General features: G+C 39.9%; 1 protein-coding gene across 5 annotated transcripts in view; it reads left to right on the top strand.

Moving 5' to 3' along the window:
• LPAR1 (lysophosphatidic acid receptor 1) overlaps positions 1-22,316 on the top strand; it is a 132,016-nt gene that overhangs the window by 74,598 nt on the left and 35,102 nt on the right. For all 5 annotated transcript variants that reach the window (XM_038553091.1, XM_038553087.1, XM_038553088.1 and 2 more), the window contains exon 3: positions 1,283-2,030. In XM_038553091.1, the coding sequence (XP_038409019.1) occupies positions 1,283-2,030 (748 nt within the window). The remainder of the gene's footprint in view (positions 1-1,282; positions 2,031-22,316) is intronic.

The raw sequence follows: 22,316 nt of genomic DNA, 5'->3' as shown, positions 1-22,316 counted from the left end.
CGCAGCGGTTTGGCGCCTGCCTTTGGCCCCGGGGCGCGATCCTGGAGACCCGGGATCGAATCCCACGTCGGGCTCCCGGTGCATGGAGCCTGCTTCTCCCTCTGCCTATGTCTCTCTCTCTCTATGTGTGTGTGTGTGTGTGTGTGAGACTATCATAAAAAAAAAAAAAAAAAACAAAACTCAGATTTGCTAAGTCATCGATTAAACATACAAGATAAAAAGAAAAAGGATATGAGCAGTCTTAAATTCCTGATTTAGGAGTCTCTCAGACACACTCAGGGCTTTGGGAAAAGTGATTTTATTCTCTCCGATGTGAAATTTTCTCATTTCTTCTATATATTTTTATTTCCTCATTTTATTTTAAACAGTTTTATTGAGCACCTATATTCTGTTGTAAACCTGCTCAGTCCTTTTTGGACTCAAGTGAGTATAATTAATAAATGAGTATATCCTAATTGATGCTGAAAAATAAGAAAACACATAATAAAACATTATCACTTCACATTCTAGCAAAACTTGAAGTACACTTCACTTTTTTTGTAGAGCGGTGCCAAAGTGTCAACTGCTCTTCGGAGGTTACATTAGGTAACGTATTTCTTATGTCCTCCAAAGAGAAAAAAGTTCTCAAACGTCATAGATGGGTTAACAAATGCTATTCTGGGGATAAGGAGTCATGGGGGTAGACAGTGCTGACCACAGGAATGTCGAACAGCAAATGCTGGCTTTGGGCAAAGAAGCTTTGATGCATAGTGACCTCTTTGAAATGTTGGTACTGATGGTCCTTGTGGGGATTTGCACTACAAACTGTCACAGATCGAACATACTATGTGAGAACAGAAATGCAGAATAATGGAGCAATAATACCCCATCCATAAACCAACTATGTTTACGGATTCCCTAAATAACAGGTCAAAATAGGTATCACTATGGTAAATATTCCAATTGCAATTCTCTGCAAAATTTTCATCTGTCTCATGTATTTTAAGCAAGATTTCTGGGTCATGTGGCTTTTCTCGTAGACCTCAGTGACATGCAACCACCAAGCACAGACCTTGTCATTTGTTTAACTCCAGCTGTCTTTAATCTTGAGGACAGTAATACAGTGTAAAGCCTTGGGGTTTCAACATAATAATAGAATATTATGCAGGATCAGATTTTCAGATTCTTTGCTTTTTTTTTTTTTTTTTTTTTTTTTTGCCACATTTACCATACTATACGTCTTTAAATTTGGATCTGTGGGTTTCTTTTCTTTCTTTTTCATCTTTCTTCCTTTCTCTTTTAGTTCACAGCCATGAATGAACCACAGTGCTTCTACAATGAGTCCATTGCCTTCTTTTATAACCGGAGTGGAAAGTATCTTGCCACAGAATGGAACACAGTGAGCAAGCTGGTGATGGGACTTGGAATCACTGTCTGTATCTTCATCATGTTGGCCAACCTACTGGTCATGGTAGCAATCTATGTCAACCGCCGCTTCCATTTTCCTATTTATTACTTAATGGCTAATCTGGCTGCTGCAGACTTCTTTGCTGGGTTGGCTTACTTCTACCTAATGTTCAACACAGGACCCAACACTCGGAGGCTGACTGTCAGCACGTGGCTCCTCCGCCAGGGCCTCATTGACACCAGCTTGACGGCATCTGTGGCCAACTTACTGGCTATTGCAATCGAGAGGCACATTACAGTTTTCCGCATGCAGCTCCACACACGGATGAGCAACCGGCGGGTGGTGGTGGTGATTGTGGTCATCTGGACTATGGCCATCGTTATGGGTGCTATACCCAGTGTGGGCTGGAACTGCATCTGTGATATTGAAAATTGTTCCAACATGGCACCCCTCTACAGTGACTCTTACTTAGTCTTCTGGGCCATTTTCAACTTGGTGACCTTTGTCGTAATGGTGGTTCTCTATGCTCATATTTTTGGCTATGTTCGCCAGAGGACTATGAGGATGTCTCGGCATAGTTCTGGACCCCGGCGGAATCGGGATACCATGATGAGTCTTCTGAAGACTGTGGTCATTGTGCTTGGTAAGTTTTGTCTTGACTGTTAACTTACTTTATGAGTTATCAGTGTCTTCATATAAACCATATTCATTTATGATAGTGGTAGACAACCGATGAGCATGCAGAAATTACAAGGGCATGAGGCACTTCATAGCAAATGTCTGTGAAGAAGTCAGCATGCAAGTCTTCCTACCATCATAGATTGGTTTTGGAGAAATGTCTCAGTGATGTACTATAAAGGATGATGATGTGAAAGAGGTCATTAATGAATTTAGCTATCAAGTATCGAAAATACCAGCTTTCAAAAGGTTTCCTTACAGCCCAAATTGTGTTACTTTTGCCTTATAAATCTTCATTACAGCTTTTCAGATAGTAAGTGCTTTGATATAATATGAATGTTTTCATATATAGTTATTTTTATGAGACTGTTTCTAAATAAGTTATCTTTCACATTCTGTAGTTGTTACTACATACATGGAGGTAATAGTACCATGTTTTTTTGTTTTTGTTTTTGTTTTTGTTTTTGTTTTTAGTACCATGCTTTCATATAGATTTGCTGTGCAAAATGGATTGGAATTAATAGCATTCTATGAATATCTTTATGGAAACTTATATTTTCATTAATTTTATGTTTTTAGTGGTGGAAATTCATATTTTAAGGTGAAGAGCAAGATTTTATTTTATATACACTCAGATAACTTTTGCCTTTGTTATTTTTCTTAGAGGTGAACCCATGGTAATAATCAGGGGAAGATATTTATTTATTTATGTACCCAGAAGATAGTCCTGAGCATCTAATACATTCCAGGCCTTCTGCTGACTCCTGGTGAGGTACCCAAGAAGAGGACAGGCACAGAACATTTCTTTTTGAGCTTAGAGTTCCTGTTTTAAAAGTTCACCCAGGGTGGGTACCTGGATAGTGTAGTTGGTTAAGCATCTGACTCTTGGTTTCAGCTTGGGTGTGATTTTGGGGGGCATTAGGTCGAGCCCCGTGTTGGGTTCCATGCTTAGTGTGGAGTCTGCTTGGGACTCTCTCTGTCCCTCCCCCCATCCCACTCTGCCACCCCCGCGCACTCATGGTCTCTCTCACTCTCTCTTTGTATCCCAAATAATAAATAATCTTTTAAAAAAAATAAAAGTTCACCCAGTGAAAATTTGTTAAAATAATTACTGTATTTAATTACATTTTCTCCGTAGACTACATTCGGGCTAGTGTTTGATCACAATTTAAAAATATTTTTAAGAATCTTTAGCATTTCACCTTTTTCTCAGGGAAATTCAGTGGAAAGTTCCTCTAATGCTCCTTGCATCAGTTTGTAGAGTAGTGTTGAATGAATGTAACCTGGATTGTGTTGTTCCTCAGAAACTCTGGGACTTAGATTAATCTGAGTCACTGGAAAAAGAGCCCTAATTATGGCTAAATAAGCTAACATTCTGGTTGATACATCAGTCTCATCCATTTTGGCTAGATTGAATGCATCAAAGAGATCATACCTGAGTACCCTGCTTGTGACCCTGTGGTAGGCCTGTAAGAGTAAAAACAAAACCTTGAAATTGCTGCACAACGGAAGCCCTGTCTTACTTTACCATGAATGTTATGTTTGTGTGAAATTAAATAACGTGAGTTATTTTACTTCTGCATTGACTGAAATATTCGCTTATTTAGTGATGTTTTGAATGTTGGTTAAAACTTGTCTTATGGCTGTGCTTTTTCTATTATTAAGTGCTGCTTACAGTTCATAGAAACACCAGTAAAGAATGACTGCTGACTTTGGACTATGAACCTGACAAGTTCTTGTTTTAATTTTGCCCTTTGTATAATGCCTAGCACATTCTGGTATCTAATAAGCTTTAATAATTTTTATAAAATTAACTTTTGTGCCTCATTAGATTATTTTACAGGTTAAATGAAATTATTTTGAGGGTTTATGGGGCAACAGTTTCAGGGTAGATCTGCCCTTCAGAGCCCTTTCCACCCCACCATGCCAACCCCAAATGTGAAAATAACAGAAATAATGTTGCTCTCTGAGGTTTAAACTAGTAGCCTCTGTAAAGATTGTATATGTGTAACCATCTCTGGAATAAGTAACATTATTTCTCTATGTGTGTGATGGAAGAACTTTTAGAACTTGGAAAACTGCAATCAGAATAATAGGTGAAGAAATTTGGTGAAGCAAGATATGTGTGTGTGTGTGTGTGTGTGTGTGTGTGTGTGTGTGATTGGAATAGGGGAAGGAGAAATAAAATAAATGGATTGTAGTCTTCTTGAGAAAAGCAGCAAGAATGGGAGAATGGGTGAGGTGAGGGCATGGGTGGTTGGAAAGCTTAGAATAGGGAATTCACAATCCTGAATGGCTCAGTGTTTGTCAAGACGATGCCTGATACCATCCATGTTTTCCTCTGCTGGAATCTTGGGTAGTCATAACTATTGCATGAAAGCCGTGGCTTGGTCTTAGAGAAGCAAATGCAGTCTACTTGAAGCTCTTCTTGCTGTAAATTAGTTTATTGACAGTCAAGTTTTGTGGATGCACATCTGGTTTTTAACATTGGCCTTTTCTGCCAGACTTTGTGGAGGCAGGCAGGGGCTGTAGCAACTTGTTGTCTGTTTGGTCCACATTACCTGTCCTGGTATCTGGCACAAAGTAGGTGCTGATTGAGTAACTGTTGAGTGAATGAGTGATACCAAACCAAGCCATTGAGCCTTCAAAACTGGGGAGCAGAGAGAGCCACAGTGAATTCACTAAGTTAATGCCACTGTGTTGAGCTCTGTGGCAGAAGCCACACCTACCTACACTCCTATCACGTTATGGGCCTTCCGATCAAATACAACAGCTTTTGGGAAATGCCTCAATAATATGTTTGTTTAACTTTCATTTACTGTGGGGGTGATTAAGGTTTAATTAATTTTGTTAAAAAACCTCCAGTTTCCATTTTGCCATGTCAGAATGACCTCTGTGCTTCAGACCTGTTCAGTTCCCATGATCAGCAAACGATGTGCTGGTCAACAAGTCAGACTCCTAAGAGCCAACGTAAAGACATCTTTGAGATTTCTCATGGCAATACCCATAGCCATTTCTCAGCACAAGGTTGTCTATAAGCTACTTTTGAGTTGAATCCTGGATCTTAATATTTTTATTTGTCAAATACTTATATGGCAGTAATCATGTCCCCAGCACTACTCTACCTGAAAAATCAGTATTTGTAAATACTATTACCAATACCCTACAGAGTAGGTATCTACTCATTACCTAGTAATGGTACCTAATTATCAATTTATCTTCATTTTCCAGAGGTGAAACCTGAGGAACAGAGAGATTAGGTAACTTGCCCAAGGTCACACAGCTAGTTAAAGACAGGAGCTAGAAAATACATTTCAGGCCCTCTGGTTCCAGAGCCCATGTGTTTTGGTGGTTTTCTGGGGTTGTTTTTGTTTTGTTCTGTTACCTCGGGTACAATCCTGCCTCTCCATAAGAAAAACAACTACCAGCATAAACTGTATTTTGTTAAAAAGTTCCAACAGTTCTGGTATTTAATTGAAACATTGTGATCCCATTTGTTGCCACTGATACAGCCTAGCTGCCTGTGCCTTGTTTCCTGTGATGAAGAAATCTCCAAGGGAACATTCTTTTCCTCCTTTTCCTTCATTTCACTAGCCCCTTTCCACTGCTCGGTGTTGGGAGTACCAGTCACCGAGCGCTTCTGATTGAGGGAGTGCTTTGCTTAAGGTGTAGTTAACTTGAGAGTTAGAGGTTCCAACAAGAAGCCCTGTCATCCTTCCCCGGGCTTGAGCTCTCCTTACTTGACATTTTGCCAAGAATTCCTTTTGAGTGCGTCCCATAGTTGAATCAGTGGCGGTCAAGAAGTTCTTCCTTATTTGACCACAGTCTATCTTGAGTTTTAAGTCTACGCCTTTCATGCTGTATGCCTCGTGTTGACACTTGTGTTGGGGACAATTAGAAAAGCAAAGTGAATAATATTTACTGTGTGGAGGCTTTTGCATCTTAGTCCTGGGAGAAAGTAAGGGACAGAAAGCAAAATAAATCCAGATGGGGCTTATCTCTTTGGGGAACAAGGAGGAGTCATGGTTTTTCTAATTCCATCTGCTCTGGTTGGAAGTGATCACCACTGAAGCCAAATTTCTACTTATTACCTGTGTCCCCTGTGCCAGGGTCAATACTTGACACCACTCTTCATGCACCGTATTACACCAAGGAAAGTTGTATTTCCCCTGTTTTATACTGAGAGAACAGGGTTAAGGTGGGGCAAGGAACTTGTTCAAGATCACTCATTTTATAAGTGGCAGAGGTGGAACTGAGCTGTAAGGCGGCTGCAGACCATGACCTACCATCATAGGACGCTGGCTCTTCACATACCATACAAGAAACTGTTTCTGGTGATAATAATAGTGATGGTGGCCAGATGAGTAGAAGCCCCATTGTTTTTCACTCCGATGGAAGATAGTTCAGCTAATATCCCATTAGCAAATCTTTATATACTTCTCAATTTAGTTCAACAAACACATCAAATACTTATATGGCACTAATTATATATGCTAAGGGATAAAAAGACAAAGATGGTAAACTCCATCTTTACAGAGCTCAGGGTGTTGTAGAGGAGATAAAGAGCTATGGAAACAGTTGGGTCCATGTGCCAGGAGAGATATGGGCAGAGTGATCCCAGGTGGAGGGCAGGGAGGCCTCCCAGAGAAGGCAATACTGAGCTGACGTCTTGATACATGTGGAGGAGCTCGCCATTCTGTAGGATGGGGGTGGAGAAGCTAAGCAATAGCGGGAGCAATGCGCCTCACCTTTGGGGAACTGGAATACGCAGGTGTGATTAGCATATGGTGGCGATGCTGGAGAGTTTTGACTGGAGGGTCAAAGCCTTCCTAATATACCAAGGCACTTAGGCTTCTGCCTGTAGGTGATCAAAGGTGGTGAGGGATTCCCCCCAGATAAAGAACACCAACTCCTTATAGGAGTTACCCTATAATTTATCATTCAAAATAAGATGCTTTGGTAGTGAAAACAGGCACTGGTTGCTTGGGACACAGGAGCAACAGGCAGCAACCAAGTCTGGTCAGTGCAGGATGTGTGGTCATCTACTTCTAGATTCTGCTTTTTGTTGGTTTTTTTATATTCTTTTTACATTTTCTTTTGGCTTTCTAAAAGCACATTTCAACATGGGATTTGATCCATTATATAGATGATAACTTCTTTTTTTTTTGTTTTTGTTTTGTTTTAAAGCAAGGGTCTGTCCAGGATTAGAATTTTAGAGCCAAAAGAGTCCTTGTACATGACGACTAGTACCAAAAAAATTACACCATTCAACATTCTCCTTACAAAGAAAGAGACTGAAACTCCCACACTCATTGAGAAATTTAGATCTGAGTTATCTGGTGGCCCAAGTCACATTTGCTGACTTCCAGAAAGGGTCTGTTCTTCCTGTATATGTCTCCATCCTGTTCATTCTCATCCAAAATTTCCACCATTTTCTTCCTTTTGAACATCAGCATGTATTTATGTGGTTAGCCTGGATAGGTGTAAACATTGTGGCTGTAAAGGTACCTTGGCACCCACAGAAGGGGTCACCTTGAATTTGGCCTCAACTATAACCACCTGGTAACCTCTGTCATGAACTTTGACAAAAGTCATTGGAAACCGAATTACTTGCACAGTATGTAGTTTTTTTCCCCATAGTATATAATTTTTACACATATTAGCATCCTGTCAGCTTTCTTATCAGCAATTGTATTAATTTCTCATTTGTCTTCATGTTTTTATCAAGTTAATTTTACCCATAGGGTGTGTGTGTGTGTGTGTGTGTGTGTGTGTATGTGTTTTCTCAATTAATATTCATCAAGGTAAATGCCTCTGGGATCTATTCTGACTCAGCCATTAACCATCTGGGTGATTCTAGGCAAGTTACTTTCTCTATGCATTCATTTCTCTGTACTTTCATCTGTAGGAGGAAGTTGGCTAATATGATTTCCAAGATTACAGTTCTGCTGATTACTCTGTTTAAATAAAATGATAAGGACATAACCATCGTGGGTCAACCATGTAGAATTTTCTAGTAGAAAACACAGAAATAGAAATGGAATAATAGCAAGGGCTTATGAGCTCTTTCCCTATCAGCTTCTTTAATGACTAGCTTTAGATATATATTCCCCACTAAAGGGAGTGGCACATTTATAGAAGATAATCTCAAATAAATTGTTTTGCTTTATTTTCCCATAGAGAGCTCAGTGACAGGAAGAGAAGGCTTCCCCACTGTTGGAAAAAAAAGGAGTGGATACAAGAGGCTCTTATTCCCTGGCCACTGGTGACCAGTTGCACATCCTGTTGCTCTGTGGAGGAACCAGAGCCACCCCAAGTCTCCTAAGGTCCCTGTGGCATCCCTGTTAAGACCTCTTTGAGGTGGAACCTAAGAGAATATTCATGAGAGCCCTGATTGTCTGGCCAGCCATGAGGTTGGCTTGGCACCATGGGTGTGGTCAAGAGAGACACTCGACAGGAACCCCACAGTGCTGCCCAGACTCCGAATCCGGGGCCCTGGTCGAAAGCAAAAACAACTTTCAAATACCAGTTCTTTATGCCCTTTTGTTGCCCAACTTCATTCAAATATTTTTACTCAGAAGAGACTTTTAAACAGAAACAAACAAACAAAAAAACACACAAAAATACCACATTAACCTCACAGAGTTTCTTGTGAGGTGTGAACAGAACAGTCAGAACATGAAGCTCTTTCTTATTTTAGGTCTGCTTCAGACTGTATTCCTGACGCTCCTGTCGGACCCCATGTGAATGCTGCACAGACATTTGTCCTTATCATTGAAGGTCCTAAAAGATCGCAAAGATTCCTTGAATGGTGTGTGGTGACCACTGGGAATCACTGTTGCTTAGGGCCTGAGAGCTTAGATTTGGAATGCAATAGACCAGAGTTTAGAATTCAAGTTCTGACTCCACTCTCACTGCTTTCATAACTAGGGGTGGATGATTTAATCTCTTTGAGCCTCAGTTTCAGAATTTTTTTTAAAGATTCTATTTATTTATGAGAGACACAGAGGCAGAGACACAGGCAGAGGGAGAAGCAGGCTCCTCAAGGGGAGCCCGATGCGGGACTCGATCCCAGGACCCCTGGGATCATGCCCTGAGCCCAAGGCAGATGCTCAACCACTGAGCCACCCAGGAGCCCCTCAGTTTCAGAGTTAATAGTTAATAGTTAATAGGATCCTATTAAGGATCCTATTAAGGATCTCCTGTTAAGATCTTTCTCGAATGATCAGCAGCACTTGCTGAGCTGACTCAGTTGAAGCAAAGGTAGCATAGGGTCTGGCTAATGTAAAATGCTACGTGGTAGCAAATTTCCGTTACTATTAGGTCTTGTACGCAGGTGCACTTGCCTCCTTTCTCTCGTGACGTGACGAGCATACGTACAACAGTGGATTTAGTGGTTGAGGTAGTGATTCCTTTTTATGATGTGGTGTAAAATTCCTACTGTGTTTTAGCAGCTTTGGTTCCTCCATTAAGGGGCTGTACCTTCTATTCGGGGTGGCCCTTGCTCTTCCAAAGATACATCTGTACTGCACAGTGGCCTGCGTCTGCCTTCTTGAGCCTCAGCTCTATGTATTGAAAGTCCCATTAGCATCAAAAATAATGGCAGTTTTTTTTAAAGATTTATTTATTCATGAGAGAGAGAGAGAGAGGGAGAGACACAGGCAGAGAGAGAAGCAGGCTCTCTCCATGGAGCCTGATGTGGGACTCCATCCTAGGACCCTGGGATCACGCCCCGAGCCAAAGGCAGATGCCCAACCGCTGAGCCATTCAGGCATCCCAGTAATGGCAGTTCTGACCTGGTAACTCTCTGAAGATTAAATGGCATTAACCATTAAAATGAACTTAGAAAAAAATGAATTTTGAAATGGAACAGGTGACTCTGCTGATATCTATTAGAAAGAGTCATCAGGGGGTGCCTGAATGGCTCGGTTAAGCATCTGACTCTTGGTTTCAGCTCAGGTCATGATCTCAGGGTGGTGAGATTGAGCCCCGTGTCAGGCTCCAAGATCAGTGCAAAGTCTACTTAAGAATCTCTCCCCCTCCCCTCTCCTTCCCCCTCTGCCCCCCCCCCCCCCCCCCCCCGCTTGCACGCTTTTGTGTGTTCTCTCTCTCTCTCTCTCAAATCTTACAGAGGGCTTCTCAGGTCCTTCAAATGGACCTGCTGTTCTAGGGCACAGCTGGCATCCCAACCACCTTTTAGGGCACCATTCTGTTTGCTTTTGACCTACAATGAAGGACCATGTTTGTCATAAATGGAAAAATAGCTAGAGGATGGGGTCATGACACCTTATTGCTGCTCCCTGTTTGGTCCCAGCTTTACAGTGTGACCAACTATGCTTACTTTGGTTGAGGCCTCATCACTCTTCACCTGGAAAGAAAAGGATAAAGGATATTTAGGTCCTCTTCTAATCTCTCCCTACTACTTCCATCAGTCTCCTTGGAATATCATTATAGGAATTCCACAACGGCAGGTCTTTGTCTTCTTTCCCAGCACCTAGAATAGGGCCTAGCATTTAGCAAACTCTAGATATTTGTTGAATGAATGTTCTGGATAGAATTTTACAGGCTCTCTAGTAACAATAGAAATATACCTGTAGAGCTTGAAATTCAACGTAGTTTAATAATGAGCCTCATTCAAAGGAGTATTTGTTATAAGGTGGTTATAATAAGGCAGTTCCACATCCTGCCTGTCAAGGACATTTTTTTAGGCTGAGTTCCAGTGTGAGCTTGTTAATAATAGTTTATTTTTTCAACAAATATGTATTGAATGTCTCATAGGCCCTTTGTTAAGAAGTAGGGATGCAAAGATCAGTGAAAGTATGGATCCTGTTCTCAAGAAACTCTCATTTTAGTGGATCAAGATAGATTAAATAAATGCAATATAGTATGATAAAATATGCAAGATGCTGTCTTCTGATTGGGCAGTATCAGGAAAGGCTTCACGATGATGATAAGGAATTACATCTTAGATGATTTGTAGGAGTTGCCATGTGAACCTTGGCAAAGAGATAATTTCAGTAAGTCTTGGCACTCTGAATTAAATATTCAGTCCCTTCAAAACACCTCCATGTTTTGCAATTAACATGTCACTTAGATATGACAATAACTCCCATTAGGCTTGCAAATCTGGAGGTGGGAGAGAAGGCTTGCATAATTTTAAGACAATATTGTGCTTATAATTTTTTTTTGCCATCATTTTTGCACTGATAAAATACACTTTTTTAAATTGGCCACAATTAGCAGTTTCACATCAAATTGTTTGTGAAGTAAATGAGTTTGACTTGTTACTGACCTATAAGGAAACGGATGAATTTCTACATATGCAAAAAAGAAAAAAATTCTACATATGCAAATTAACATCTTGCAGGAGAAATAAGAAAGGCTCTGTAGTGACATGTATGTTTCAGGACCTGAAAGATTCTTGCCAGGAAATATTGACACCTACACTTACAATAAACACACATACGTGCATGGGAATTGCCAGATTTAGCAAATAAAAATAATTTTTATGGGATGTACTAATAAAAGTACTCATTGTTCATCTGAAAGTTAAATTCAACTGGGCACGATCTATTTTTTCTGGCACACAGTGGTGGATGGGAAGTAAAGCATTTTAGATGGCAATCAGCTCTCTCTGTGTAGATTTTCTTCCTCTGTCTTAAGGGTTTCCATATTATCCTGAGATCAATTTAAGTACATAAAGGGTTTCACTTACTTAATTTTCCTGAGTTTTATTTTGAGTTGTCTCAAATAAAGGGACATGTCTGGTTTATAGAATCTTATATTTGTGCCTCAGAAGTTACGTAGGTTTATGAACATACTGCATACTACATACATCCAGTTCTAAACCGAATTATTCTCTTTTTACACATTCTTCATCACGCTCTTTGAAAAAAGTATTTTAACAAAGTTTGTTTTCCCATATAAACAAAGGATTTTTTTTTCTAGTGTTTGTACCTTTGGTATTTTTTCTTTGAGGTTTAAATTACAGCCTGCCTTATGCCTCTGAGAAGCTACATTTTATTCATGTATTTTAGTGAAGATGATAGTGTCTAGACTGAGTGTGGTCATGGCTTTACTTAAACCTTGGCAGGTCTCCTCCGCCAATAGAGAAGTTATTGTGATGATCCAAAGCAAATAAGAAGTTCTATTAGGGTGACACAGCAATAACAGGGTCTTTTTTGAAGCAGTGGGATTTAATCTGGCATCAGGAGACTGGAAATTCATGGCTTCTCCTATTTATCCCGCCCAAGCAGACCTTTGTTGACACAAAGAACACTGCATTTTAAGCAGGGTTTTCCATGAGTTCATTCTGAATGGGTTTTTCTGCACTTCAAAAAGCTTCTCTTCATGGGCCCGGCATGGATTCATTTGCTCGAGTTATTTTCCTTTCTTTTAGGAGAGGGAAGATACACTTAGGGGCCCAGCCTTGCAGGACCTGCCCAGGAAACTGAATGAAGTGAAAAGTTGACAAGCCTTTGCTGCAGCCAGCAAGTGATTCACCGTGTTATGCTGCAGGGATTTGTGACCTTGCTGAGCACGTGGTGCCCTGGAATGCTCCTTTCTGTGTTACCCCAGCCCCAAAGGAAAAGCTGCGCTATAAATTGAGGAGCTGGAATTAGTGAGTTTTGGAACAAAAACAGGAGTCTGTGTTTGGACATTCTACAGAGTACACATGTAACGATCAAATACACAAAAGTTGTAGAGATTAGAAGCGCTAGCTTTATTTAATTTGGCAAATTGTAATGTCTTAGTTGGGGGGGGGACAAGCTAAGATGTTTTCATTAAAAAAAAACAAAAAAACAGCAACAACACATCATTTCCGAAGTACCATGCTTGTACTCTAGCATTATTTGCAAGTACCAATACATCACAACAGTTTACTTAAAACACAAGAGAATTCTGTGGAAACTAAATTTGAGTGGTAAGTCTAAGATAATAAGACTGATTGTAATTCTATAATGGAATTTCTTAATATCGTAGTTCAGTCTGATTTGGTTCTTTTAAGACTAATGCCTTACGTAAATTTAGAAGCAGGAACAGAAAACATTAAAAACAGAATTAGAAAGTACATTCGTTTATATGTTGATCTGTCTGTAATATATCACATAATAAGTGATCTAACTATTACAGTGTAATACATTGCATGTCCCTCAGCATTCAGACTTAACAGCTTTTATAATAGCATTGGAGGTGGCTTTATTACTCCATAACTTATTGAGATTATGGGATATTTTGACCCATCATTTTGTGTAGACCTCAAAGACATTTTTGTACTGTCTTTAAAAATAGAGATATTTAAATCTGAGTAACATTTTTGTTGAGAAGGTATGTTCTGGATTGTATATACCTAGTCCATTTTAATTCCTTCAACAATTGAATGTATAGCACAGTTAAAGAAAGCATTTCTAGTTTGCTACATTTTTTTCGGATTTAAAAATCTGCAATTTTAAAAAAAATTTTAAAAGTTAATTTATTTACTTATTCATGAGAGACACAGAGAGAGAGAGAGAGAGAGAAAGAGAGAGAGAGAGGCAGAGACCATAGGCAGAGGAAGAAGCAGGCTCCATGCAGAGAGCCTGATATGGACTCGATCCCTGGTCTCCAGGATCATGCCCTGGGCAGAAGGCAGGCGCTAAACCGCTAACCACCCAGGCATCCCTCAAAATCTTCAATTCTGGGATCCCTGGGTGGTGCAGTGGTTTAGCACTTGCCTTTGGCCCAGGGTGTGATCCTGGAGACCCGGGATCGAATCCCACGTTGGGCTCCTGGTGCATGGAGCCTGCTTCTTCCTCTGCCTATGTCTCTGCCTCTCTCTCTCTCTCTCTATCATAAATAAATAAATAAATAAATAAATTAATTAATTAATTAAAACTTCAATTCTTAGGACAACCGATTGTTTTGTATAGATTATAAAACAACTTAATTTATCAGTTTTTTTGAACATATCAGATTGTAACAAAATGTCTACCATTTCAAGTTTTCATTTTTGCTCTTACATTGATTTATCCTCAGCCTTACTTTATAGCTAAATTTTGTAAAAAAAAAAATATTTGGAGGGGGTTAATTAGTAATAAGTAATTACACTTGGCTGTTAATTTTATTTTTAATTTTTTTTTTTTTTTACCAATCTTAACTTTTCCTGAGTCAATATTTATGGTTTTGTTTCTTAAAAAAAAAAAAAAAAAAAAGCCCGTAAAACAGAAAAACCCCACAATGATAATAATGGTTAACATTTGAGGGCTTTCTAGATCAAGACTCATGAAATCTTACTACTTTGCCCCAAATATATATGATATAAAAATCTCAAGCAATAATCTTAATCTCTCTGAATTTCAATTCCTTCATCTGGCAAATATGTATAATACATTTTTGTGAAGATCATATGTGATAATGATTGTGAAAGCTCTTTTTATAGGAAGTGTCACATAAATGTAAGTTATGAATGTTTTTGCAGCTGCTGCTTATATAGAGCAGTGACCAAAAAAAAAAAAAGTTTGGAATGCTAAGCAAGAAATGTGATGTAGTGTGGTTGCAAAGGCATTAACTATATTCTGACCTCCAATTTGCCACTTACTTCGGGCAAGCCACTTAACCGTTATGATCGTTTCGTCCTCTGTACCATGAAGGGCCTCACTGTGTCAGTGTCTCAAGGACCACCAGCATGTAAATCACTTGGGCTGCTTATTGAACAGGCTGATGGCTGGGTCCCCGCCCAGACCTATCGAAGCAGGAATCTCTGTGTGGCATCCAGTCACCCATAGTTGAGTCACATAGACCTGGCCTTAAACCTGTCCTTGCTCATTTCTAAAATCTATTTTTTACCTTTCCTGCATAAAACAGACACATTATGGGTACCACTTACACAGTGGGTTAAGACTGGTGATTGCCCCCACATTATGTGTTTGTCTCTATTGCAAAGCGAGCAATAGAATGAGGAGAGAAATGTAATAGAAGTTGGAGTTAGGGAGAAAATGGTATTCCCAAGACAAGACTCTTGGCTCTTGAAAAGCTCACTCTAAAGAAGATTGGTATTTTTGCACTAAATAGACTTTACTCTCAAAATATTTGAAATATCCACACTAGTTAACTGTTATCACCCAAGGAAAATTTGTCACCTTTAATTTATGGCTGAAAATGCAACTGACTTATTATAAAGGTCCCTTGAGAAATCATGGCATGTCTAAGATGTTTTTTTCAGGTAGGCGTGCAATTTTCTGTTCCAAGGAGAAACTTTTTATCCCCCCAAGAGAAGCAATAGGGCAGCCATATTCTTTTTTGGGCCGTTAACCTGATGCAGTTTTGTGTGTGTCTACATGGAGACCTTTATAGAGAAGGACAGATTGATCATTTTAGTTGTTCATGGGCTACGTAAAGAATATTCTGTGCCCGCTGTTCCTTCATTTTCTTCTGGAGGCAGCATGGCATAAAGAGCGTGGGATTAGGATTGATTTGTCCACGGGTTACAAATCCCAGTTCAGCTGACATAAAAACTTTGACCCTGGGCAATATATTTTTTACCTTTCACAGCTTCTGTTCACTATTGGGGGGAGAGAATTATTTGTCGCTCCTCAAATGGGGAGGTTATTTTGAGAATAAAGTGAGATACATGAAGTGCTTAGAAATGCTGTCTGGCACTTCTGCGAGAGAGCATGCTCTACCTATTGTTCTGCAGTCATGAAAGTGCCACAGGTGGCAGCAGTTAATCTTTTGAACTGTTTTCCCATCATGGTCATTCCTTGGAGCCACTTAGCTGCTTTTATAGGCCTATATTATCATTTTCCTACTGTCTACCCATAGAAATGGAGCTGAAAAAAAAAAAAATGAAAAAAAAAAAGAAAAAAAAAAAAAAAAGAAATGGAGCTGAGAGCCTTACATAGGGATTCAGCCCTTCAGTTCATTCATCTACCCAGGCATCCCTTAATTATTCATTCAACCAATGAATATGGAATCCTAAAATCTTGGTGTGGAATGAGACCTACAGGATCATGGTATTTACATCCTCTTCCAAAGCTGGAAGGACACGTGGTCTTTCAGCCTCTGCTCAAACATCATAGACGCACAGAAGGCTTTTGTCCCTATAGAGACCAGTCTGTCCTCAGATATAGATGGACTTACAGATATTTAGTTCACACTCTGGGATGGAACTGTTTTCTGGGGTACCTCTCACTGGATCTAGTTATTTCCCCTTAGTGCTATAAAGAACACTACGAACTAATTCGGTATAAACCAATTCAGTTCAAATGACCTGTGTTGCCTTTTGTGTGTTGGAATAACAAATACCAAGATGTATAATCCCTACTCATTTACCAGTATGACCCAACTACAGGGTGGCAGTAAAGTTGATGACAAATGCAGTTATGAAGCGAATATGGCCCTGCCATCCTAAAGTCCACAGTCAATAGGAAAAATTCCATGTGTATATAGGTGATAATTGTAAAAGGCAGGAAGTGACAAAAATACCAAAAAAGGAGTACAGATAAAGCTATCTAAAAATTGAGCAAAAGGAGAAAATCCAATCAGTAGTATAATCAGGAGAACTTTACGTAAATGAGCTTTTTGAGTGTGTTCCAGTGTAGGTGATGGTGGAGGACTGAGGTATTTGTTGGACTGCATTTGCCTCTTTAGATCCTGAATCCCTTTTTAAAATTTATGACTTTTTTCTTGATTACCGAAGTAACACACTCATCAGGAGGGAAAGAAGGAAAGATTAAGAAAATTAAAAAATCAAAATTAGGAAAATTTAGAATTCGAAACCATTTAGAGGAAAACCAAAATACTAAAATGAATACAGTTTCTTTCCAGTTCTTTGTTTTAATGAGTACTTTACAATTGTGATTATATGGTACAGTTTTGTTGCACAATTGAAAAAACTACCCTGTGCTTGTTAATGCCATTAAGTAATCTTTGAAAACATGAGTTTTCTTTTTCTTACTATTTGAAGTATAATTAACATGCAGTGTTCTATTATTTTTAGGTATACAATATAGTGATTCAACTGTTCTATTTATTATTCAGCACTCATCAAGAGAAGTATACCCTTAATCCCCTTTATCTATCTCAACCACCCCTACACCTACTTCCCCTCTGGCAACCACCAGTTTAGTTGGTTCTCTGTAGTTAAGAGTCTGTTTTTTGTTTTGTTTTGTTTTGTGTCTTGGTTTTGTTTCTTGGTCTTCTTTTTTTTCTTTGTTTTGTTTCTTAAGTTCCATGTATGAGTAAAATCATATGGTATTTGCCTTTCTACCTTATTTCATTTAGCATCATACCCTCTAGGTCCATCCATGTTGTCACAAATGGCAAGATTCATTCTTTTTTTTTTTTTATGGCTCAGTAATACTTGAGGGTGCGTGTATGTGTGTGTGCGCGTACACATAAACCACATCTCTTTTATCCATTCATCATTCATTCATGGACACTCGAGTAGCTTCCATAATTTGGCTATTGTGAATAATGCTGCAGTAAACATGGGGGTCTATATATGTTTTTCAAATTAGTGTTGTTGCTTTCTTTGGGTAAATACCCAGTATTGGAATTCCTGGATCATATGGGAGTTGTGTTTTTAATTTTTTTGAAGAACCTCCATACTGCCTCCCACAGTGGCTGCCCTAGTGTGCATTCCCACCCACCGAAAGTAGACAAGGGTTCCTTTTCCTCACATCCTCACCAACACTTGTTATTTCTTGTGTGTTTCATTTTAGCCATTCTGACAGATGTGAGGTCATAATATCTCATTGTGGTTTTGATTTGCGTTTCCCTGATGATGAATGATGTTGAGCATCTTTTCACGTGTGTTTGGGCCATCTGTACGACAACCTGAGTTTTCTCCATGGACTTCAGACATCCCATGATGGATCAGTGGGCATTGAGGTTTTATCTGTCTCTCTTTGCTATGATAAATAACGTTGAGATAAATATATTCTAATGTGAATCTTTACTCTCCTCACTGGGACTTTATGAATCTTGATTACTAGTGTTCTCCATAAAGGGTGCACCAATTTTCATTCTTACACAAAGGAGTGAGACTGTTTTGTTACATTCGTGCCAGTATCTGGACGACTTTTTTTTCCCTCTTAATGGTGCCATCTTGGAACCATTTATGTTATTTTTATTCACAAGCACAGACATTAGCAGGCCTGGAAAAGAAATGGAAGCCTTTCCAGGATTGAGAAACTAAGAATAAACAAAAATAGGAATGCATTTAGTCCCATTTAGGTATCTGTACCACTTTGAAGTACCTTGTTCCCCATAAAAGTGTAATGTATATTTCTCTAGAAACCTGAAGGCATAACTGAACAGTATAACATAGGGATAATGAAGTTACCTGTAAAGTGCCTACTGCCTGGATTCTCATCCTGACCCTACTACACAGCAGTGTCAACTTGGGTCATGGATCCAGTGCCCCATGCTTTCATTTCCTTGTCTGTATAATGGGAGGTAGGGCAAAAATGAAAAAGGCTCAAAAGATTAAGTAAGATGATTATATAAGATGCCAGGAATGTACGTGGTAGATACTCTTACAAAATACATAACTTGGTGTTTGTATAGAATTATCATACTGCTGTGTTGAACCCTAAAGTCCCTGGATTAATCCTTATTGTGGTGGATCTTTATTCATTATGTTGTGAGAAGAAGCAGCAGAGCAGAAGGATCAGGACCCATTGTGCTTTGGGGACTCAGTGGGATAGGTTTCCCTTGGACTGGGATCCTGAAAGTCTCTGGAAACAGCTCAGCTCTGAGATCCCTCAATGACTTTAGTCCCTAATGCAGAGGTTCCCATAATTTCTCAGTGTCCTTATTCCTATTTTTTCAGTGCCAAATAAATATGCTTAATTTATTAAGCAGTGAAGTCAATTTAATAAGTGTACATTGCCTGGGTGGCACTATCGGTTAACTGGCTGACTCTTGATTTCGGCTTGGGTTGTGGTCTCCAGGTTCTGAGATTGAGCCCTGTGTCGGGCTCCATGCTTAGCAGGGGGTCTGCTTGAGGATTCTTTCCCTCTCCTCTGCCCCCTCCCCCTGCGTGTGTGTATGTGCTCTCTCTCTTTCAAATAAATAAATCTTTTTTTTTTTATTTTATTTATTCACGTGAGACACATAGGCAGAGGGAGAGGCAGGCTCCCTGTGGGAATGCAGGACTCGATCCCGACTGTGGGATCATGACCTGAGCCAAGGGCAGATGCTCAACCACTGAGCCACCCAGGTGACCCTCAAATAAATAAATCTTTTTTTTAAAGTGCACAGTTCCCAATAAACTAGCAGCCATTTTGTAAAACAGCAACAACAACAAGAATAAATTGAAAGAAAAAGATCATTTTTATCTAATTCTTAACAGCAACCACTAAGGGTGGTGTGCGCCTTTTGGGCACCGTGCGACTTCTCAAAACCTGGACTCGGATCTAATACTGCCATCCTCATTTCCAGTTCCACAGTGAATTTTAGGCAATATTGGATTTTTATTCTAGCAGACAATAGTGCAAAAATGTCACAGAAAGCAATTTAATGCCATCTAATGTTGAAACTGTGAACTGCTTCAAGCTGGCAGTTTTCACACGGTTTCTGACAGATGTTGAGTGTCACTGATTTTCTCAAACTTAAAATCCCCGGCAGTGCTCTTTTTAAATTAACCGTGGAACCCTAAGGTGCCTTGGGGGTGCAGTTTGGGAACCAGGGCCATACCGTATTTCTGTTTTCTGGTTTTTACTTCGGTTTTGTTTCTGGCTAGTTGCCTCCTCTTGTTCTCCAGTTCCTGTTTTTATTTATTTCTTGGTTCTGGCTGCCTCATTTCCTTCCCCTTTGCACAGGGCCATCCTCTGTCTAGTGTCCCATCAGGCAGCAGGGGTCTGTGTGGTCGCTCCTGGCCCTGCGCGGCCCTAGATGCAGCCCTGGAGGTCCTGATCGGTTTGGTCGCTGGCTGAGGTCAGTCATGGGGCTCTAAACCTTAGAGAACTGTTTCAGTTTGCAACCCGGGGGAGCGTCCTTTCCGCTTTAGGCTGCCTAAATGCAGGCCAGTGATGTGGCTTATCATTCAGGGTCCATCTGTGGCACTGTCCCTTGGTGTGGGTGGACATGCCCTCCGCACCAGACCTCCCAGCTCCTCAGGGCCAGTCTTTGCTCTATAGCAACAAAGAACTGCCCAGACCACATCTCGCTGCTGCTGTTCTTGGCCTGTCAACCCAGAAAATGTATTTGAAACAGTTGCTTGTGGTTACTTGTGGGCTCTGGATTACACTGCTTGCTTTTGTGTCCTAGGTTTACTTACTGCTCCATTTCCCGAAACTCCATATTCCTCCTCTATAAAATGAAGATGATAATAGGTCTTAATTCATATGAGAATCAAGTGAGAAAATGTGTGGTGCTTTTACTGCAATGCCTGACATTTCATAAATGTTAGTAAGATTCTTAATAAATGTTAACCAGTACTGATATTTTTTTCCAACAGTAACTATGAAATTTACTTCCAAATATTTCAGATTTTGTTAGGGGTGAAGTAACCACTCATTTTTTTAAATTTAGTGACTGTCTTTTTTGCCACTTTCTGAGAGAAAGCATCAGTCATTAAAAAGAAGCACTTTGCATTCTTGTAACGTTTGGTTTTTATGTTGTAAAATATCTTCATAAACCTGTATAAGCTTTTAAGAGTCTCAAAAGTGTCCTGTTGGCAAATTGAACTCCCATTAAAAAAAATAAACAAACAAAAAAGCCTAGGTGTTATAGAAAAAAAAAAAAAAAGAATGTCCAACTCTGTTTCAGCTCAGGTCATGATCTCAGGGTTGGGGGATTGAGCTCCCTCTCTGGCTCCCCACTCAGCATAGAGTCTGCTTCTCTCCCTCCCTCTCTCTCTCTCTCTCTCTCTCTCTCAAATAAATCTTTAAAAAAAATTCTCATGACATTATACATACATATGTCATAGGTTTGACAGTGCAAATATTATTGTTCCCATTGTAGAGGTGATAAAACGGAGTCTTAAGAGATCATTCATTCATTATTGCTGAAGGTAATTCACTGTTTGCTGGAGTCCACACCCTCACTCAGGATTTGTAGTTTCAGAACTAGTGGCCTATACTTGTTATATTGCCTTTTTTTTTTTTTAAGGTTATTTATTTGAGTCAGAGAGACAGAGCATGAGCAGGGATGAGAAGGAGTAGCATGTTCCCACTGAGCAGGGAGCCCAATGCAACACGGGGCTTGATCCTAGGACCCTGGGATCACGACCTGAGTCGAAGGCAGACACCTCACTGACCAAGCCATGCAGGTGCCCCTGTTGCTTCTTTATAATATTTCAAAACTTAAAAATGGAAAAAGAAGGAAGAGGGAAAGAAAGAAAGAAAAAGAAAAGGTGATAGTTACTCATGATTTTTGTAAGCAATGAAAATTTGCCATTTTTGCTGTGTCCAGTACATCTCTGGGTGATAGTGGCTTTATTTTTTTTATTTATTTTTTTTATTTTTTTCTTTTTTTTTTAAATTTTTATTTATTTATGATAGTCACAGAGAGAGAGAGAGAGAGAGAGAGGCAGAGACTCAGGCAGAGGGAGAAGCAGGCTCCATGCACTGGGAGCCCGATGTGGGATTCGATCCCGGGTCTCCAGGATCGCGCCCTGGGCCAAAGGCAGGCGCCAAACCGCTGCGCCACCCAGGGATCCCTGATAGTGGTTTTAATTAATGCAAAGGAATCACAATAGTTTGAGGGAATCACCAATACTTTGATGCTAGAAATAATTTCAGAAGAGAAAATGCTTGGCCTTTGAACTGCATACCAAAAACAGTGTATTCGCACCCCCCCCACACACACACAAATATATAATATAGGGGGTGCCTGGGTAGGTCATTCGGTTAAGCACCTGTCTTCAGCTCAGGTCATGATCTCAAGGTCATGGGGTCAAGCCCCACATCGGGCTCCCTGCTCGGTGGGGAGTCATCTTCTCTCTCTGTCCTCCGCCTGCTTGGGCTCTCTCTCTCTCAAATAAATAAATGAAATCTTTATAAAAATTTAAGTTCAGTTTCTGATCAACAGAAAAATGCCTCAGAAAGAGACCAACTTTGCCCTCTCCCTATCTTTCTTTTTTTCCCAAATGTTCACATGCCTAACCCATTCACCCATGCTAGAGCCATTGCTGCCTAACCGCTTGTTGGGCACAGTGGCATGGAAATACATCATCAGCGTATAATTTTGCACAGAGCAGAGAGAACATGCTATTATGGAACCAAGTCTCCCCTGGACAGCTTGGTGGTAGGCTGTGTTTTGATTT

This window comes from Canis lupus, chromosome 11 (assembly GCF_011100685.1).
Source record: "Canis lupus familiaris isolate Mischka breed German Shepherd chromosome 11, alternate assembly UU_Cfam_GSD_1.0, whole genome shotgun sequence".
Classification (NCBI taxonomy): domain Eukaryota; kingdom Metazoa; phylum Chordata; class Mammalia; order Carnivora; family Canidae; genus Canis; species Canis lupus.
The sequence above is the reverse complement of the archived record's forward strand: the minus strand, read 5'-3'. Positions and strand labels throughout refer to the sequence as shown.